At 53.2% G+C, this 4,061-nt stretch overlaps 1 protein-coding gene across 2 annotated transcripts; it reads right to left on the bottom strand.

The window, feature by feature from the left end:
• Positions 1-780: 780 nt before the first annotated feature.
• Positions 781-4,028, bottom strand: MYL6 (myosin light chain 6). Of its 2 annotated transcripts, XM_054442053.2 has the most exons (7): positions 3,934-4,028; positions 3,641-3,668; positions 2,628-2,771; positions 2,211-2,384; positions 2,039-2,116; positions 1,690-1,734; positions 781-973 (listed from the first exon to the last, which is right to left on the bottom strand). In XM_054442053.2, exons 1-6 carry the CDS (start codon positions 3,934-3,936, stop codon positions 1,706-1,708), a joined length of 456 nt encoding a protein of 151 aa, XP_054298028.1. In that variant the 5' UTR covers positions 3,937-4,028; the 3' UTR covers positions 781-973; positions 1,690-1,705. The 2 variants fall into 2 exon arrangements, with proteins under 2 accessions (XP_054298028.1, XP_054298027.1); XM_054442052.2 differs by lacking the exon at positions 1,690-1,734.
• Between the last annotated feature and the right edge of the window lie 33 nt (positions 4,029-4,061).

Genomic DNA, 4,061 nt, shown 5'->3' with positions numbered 1-4,061 from the left:
TCTTGTGGGTGCATTCTGTGTTCTTACCTGTGGCTGTCAGGCAGGGGGATTGGGATGGGAGCAGCTTTCCTGGAGTCCTTCGCAGCAGCGTTTACCTGGGCCGGAGAGACACTCTGCAAGCCACCACGGCCTACAGACACTGCGCCTCCCCACAAAACACCAACGGCAGCACAACTGTCAAGACTATGTGCTGGTATAGGAGCAGAGAATCTCACCTGCCCTAAAAGCTGTTTAAGACTTGGAAGGACATTCCCACAACATGGAATTTTGTATCTCTGTCCCTTCAGAAGTAGTGGTTTCACTCCTTCCCTTATTAGGGAGGAGGCAAGCCCCTTACCTACTTTTGTTATAATTGGCCCTTCGCCCTGCTGAGGTGATGGACAGGCTTAGGCAGTGCTAATAATGGTCTGGCTTTAGCTCCAATAAACACTCCACAGGCTTCCCCACAAAAGGCCTTATTGGGAGCTTGGGAGGGCGGGGGCCAGATTTAAGGAGCTGGAAGGCTAGGAGAAGACAGCCTGATATGGAACGGAACAGGGATGGCCAGCCTTGGTCCTACTGGGATCTATGGCTTTCCTAATCTCCCAAGAGGTAGCTTGTGTAAGATGGATGAATGGGGCCAGCAGTTTTTAAATGAAGCCCAGACGGCTAGTACAGGGCCTTGCCCAGCTTTCCTCAACCCCTGCACCATTGACCTTGGACTCTGCCTCAGGGCAGAAATCATCACCACCTCACCTTCTTCCCCTTTACCCTGTTCAGGAAAGAAAGCAGAACCGAACCGAGGGCCCAGAGAGCAAGTTTATTTGGTGAATGCTGACGGCAAACATCATCCAAGAGAGACAAGATGGGAAAGTTGCTGAAACAAGAAAGCCTAGGGAAACTTCAGGCTAGATACAAAATTCACACAGGGAAAGGCACGGACTCTGGGGAGACTGGGAAGGTCCTCAGCCATTCAGCACCATGCGGACGAGCTCTGTGGAAAGGAAAGGTGGGATGAGCCAGGGAACAGGGCTGTGGAGGGGTACGCCAAGGGCCAGGGGACTACCAGACTGCAAAGGTAGCATAGGTGGGAACATGCCCACAGCAACCAACCCTGGGGTCAGTTTGCAGAGGAGCCACCTTGAGTCTGACCAGTTCTCCCTGCCCCTAGCTCCCCTCCCACCAGCTGTTAGTCCCCCACCCAACCCTGAGCAGCAAGAACACAGCAGAGGCAGAAAAGTTCTCCACTACACCTACAGCTACTGTCAGCCACTGGCGGGAGGAGAGGACAGAGTTTTGGGTTAGGGTACCTCCAAGCTGCCCAGCGAGGGAAGGGGAAAGGACTGTTCAGCTATAGCAGCAGAATGGGGCAGGCAACCCATACCCCTCTATGCCAGCTACCCATGCTCCAGGGCCAGAAGGTCACCCTAAAGCAAGACTGGTATACAGGCTGGTGAGAGTTCCCAGACGCCAGCACCCAGGGCCCTATAAGTAAAACCTCAGGGCCCATTCTAGAGGTAAGGAGGTACCGTACCCCCAGGTTGTCTTCCTCTTTGAGGAATCCCTCCCCTCCCTAGTCAGCTCCATGCAGAAACATGCCAGGAGGAAGTCAGATGGTAGTAGGGTAAGGGCAGGGGATAAAGAGCACAGGTTGGGGAAAAAAGAAACACTGGGGAGATCAACTAGAGGAGAGGCTGGGAGGAGCCGTACCCGCCCCATGGGCCCGTCACCCCGACAGGATATGCCTCACAAACGCTGCAGGAAGGAAGAGACATTCATGGTGAAGACAAGACACAGACATGGGGTGAGGGGTCAGGCAGTGGGGACAGACATTCCATTATTTCACTTCTCATTCCTTCCCACCCTCTACAATACTACCCCTTCCTTTCCTGTTATACCACCCTGACCTCCCACTCCTGGGCTGGGCTAGGCAGGGCCCTGCACCTTGCCTCCTGGCTCTTTTTGGAGCCCAAGTCCAGGGATAGGGAAAGCCCCAGACACTATACTTGACCTGCCCCATATGGCTGCTTCCTCTGAGAAAGCGCAGTTTACCTCTTACCTTCATAGTTGATACAACCATTGCTGTCCTCGTGCCCTGCCACTAGCATCTCTACTTCTTCCTCTGTCATCTTCTCACCTGCAGGGGGAAAGAAAGCATTTTTGGAATTGGGTGATAAGTGAGGTATCTCAGGGTGCCATCTCAGCTCAAGGACAAGGACACAGAACCTTACCCAGTGTGACAAGAACATGCCGGATTTCAGCACCCATGACGGTGCCATTTCCTTCCTTGTCAAACACCCGAAGTCCTTCGACATAATCCTCATAGGTGCCCTGGTCCTTGTTCTTGGCCACTGTCTGCAGCATGGGCAGAAAGTGCTCAAAGTCCAGCACCTTCACATTCATCTCTGCCATAAAGGAGGTGGAAGTGTCAGGCCAGAGAAGTAACACAAGTTCTCAGGACAGGGGATTATAGAGACCTCAACTGAACAGAGAGATGACAGATGACTCCCCCCTAAAAGCAAAGAAATCCATGGGATTTGCTAATCCAGACTTGCTGAGTTTGGGGCCTATGAAGATAAAGGGAAGCTCTTAGCTGAAGAACTGTGGGCCCATGACCACACTTAGGAGTTGTTCTTTAGGCCCCTCACCATCACTCTTGGGGTTCCCCAGGACCTTGAGCACCTCGGCGTTGGTAGGGTTCTGGCCCAGGGCCCTCATCACATCCCCACACTGGCTGTACAGGATCTTGCCATCACCTGTTCGGTCAAACAGCTGGAAGGCCTCCTTGAACTCTGAGGATTCAGATGAATGTCAACACAGGATTTGAGGGTTAATCCAAACCCTACCTCAGAGCTCTGCTGCCCATTCAACTTTGATCATGCTGAGGAAACCAGATATCTGCACCAAACTGTACACCAAAGTCTACTTAAGAGGGCTCTATTTCTCTTCCTCCCAACTCAGGTGTCCTATATAGAGCCTTCCTCCCCCTCTGGCAGCCTGGTAACATCCATTTATACACCCCCTCTGCCTGCAGCAGGCCTGCCAATCTACTGCTGCTACACTTCTCAGGGCAGGAATTTGCCACCGCCCAGTCTCAGTCCTGTCCTTATAAGGAAGTGGGAGCAGCAGCCTGGGACTAGGGTCATCCCAACCTGCCACTTCGCATCCCTCCAGTACAAAGAGAACTTCCAGAGAGTATAGCTAGTCATATCCTTAGCAAACTCCCCTGTCTTGTCCCCATCTACACAGAATATCAGGTCACCGCTCTACAATCTTCACAACTGCAAGCTGGGAGGGCGGGGACAGTTATCACAGGAGGAGAAAAGAGGCAGAAGTAGCTGATTAAAGGACAAAGGAAAGCAGGCAGCTTTATACACCCTCCCCAGACCCCACACACAGCAGGCATTAGGTGACCAAGTTTTTTCACATACCCACACCACCTAAAACTCACCCAGTGCTTGGGACTCAGATCTAGAGTGGAAGGGGAGGGAGGAAGAAAGTGAGAAAAGAAAATGGAGGATCCAGAAAAAGAGAAAATAATCCAGGGGGTAATCTCATGGGGGTGCTAAAGAGATGACAGATTAAGATTACAGGATAGGTGCTGGGGGGCGGGTGTCCCTCTCCCTAAGGGTGACCTCGGTAAGGATCAGAGATAACCTACCTGCGGTCTGGTCTTCGGTGAAGTCACACTGCTCAGAGAAGAGGGAAGTGGTCAGCATCTGAACGCCAATCCCCCGAGTTTCTATCCCAGCCCCACAAACTCTGACCCACAAACTCCTGTTTCAGGCTGCAGACTCGCTTCCCCGCAGGGCCCCAGGCTTTCCAACCCCACCTCCAACCTTTCGGGTCCTCAGGTTCCCTTTGCCTCCTACCCCTGCCTTCTCCTCGCCCCCCACCCGTCTCTTCCCGCCTCTCGTCCCCAATCCTGCCCATCTCCCAGGACCTGGGCCCCACCATCTTGACTGCTCAGCTCTGCGGGACCTTTTCCTGCAGTAATGGCTGCGACTCTCGGCCCAACCCTAGTCTTAGTACGTCCCGATGACGTCACCCTCAGCGGACTCAGCCAATAGGAACCGTGGCCT

This window comes from Pongo pygmaeus, chromosome 10 (genome assembly GCF_028885625.2).
Source record: "Pongo pygmaeus isolate AG05252 chromosome 10, NHGRI_mPonPyg2-v2.0_pri, whole genome shotgun sequence".
Lineage (NCBI taxonomy): Eukaryota > Metazoa > Chordata > Mammalia > Primates > Hominidae > Pongo > Pongo pygmaeus.
The sequence above is the reverse complement of the archived record's forward strand: the minus strand, read 5'-3'. Positions and strand labels throughout refer to the sequence as shown.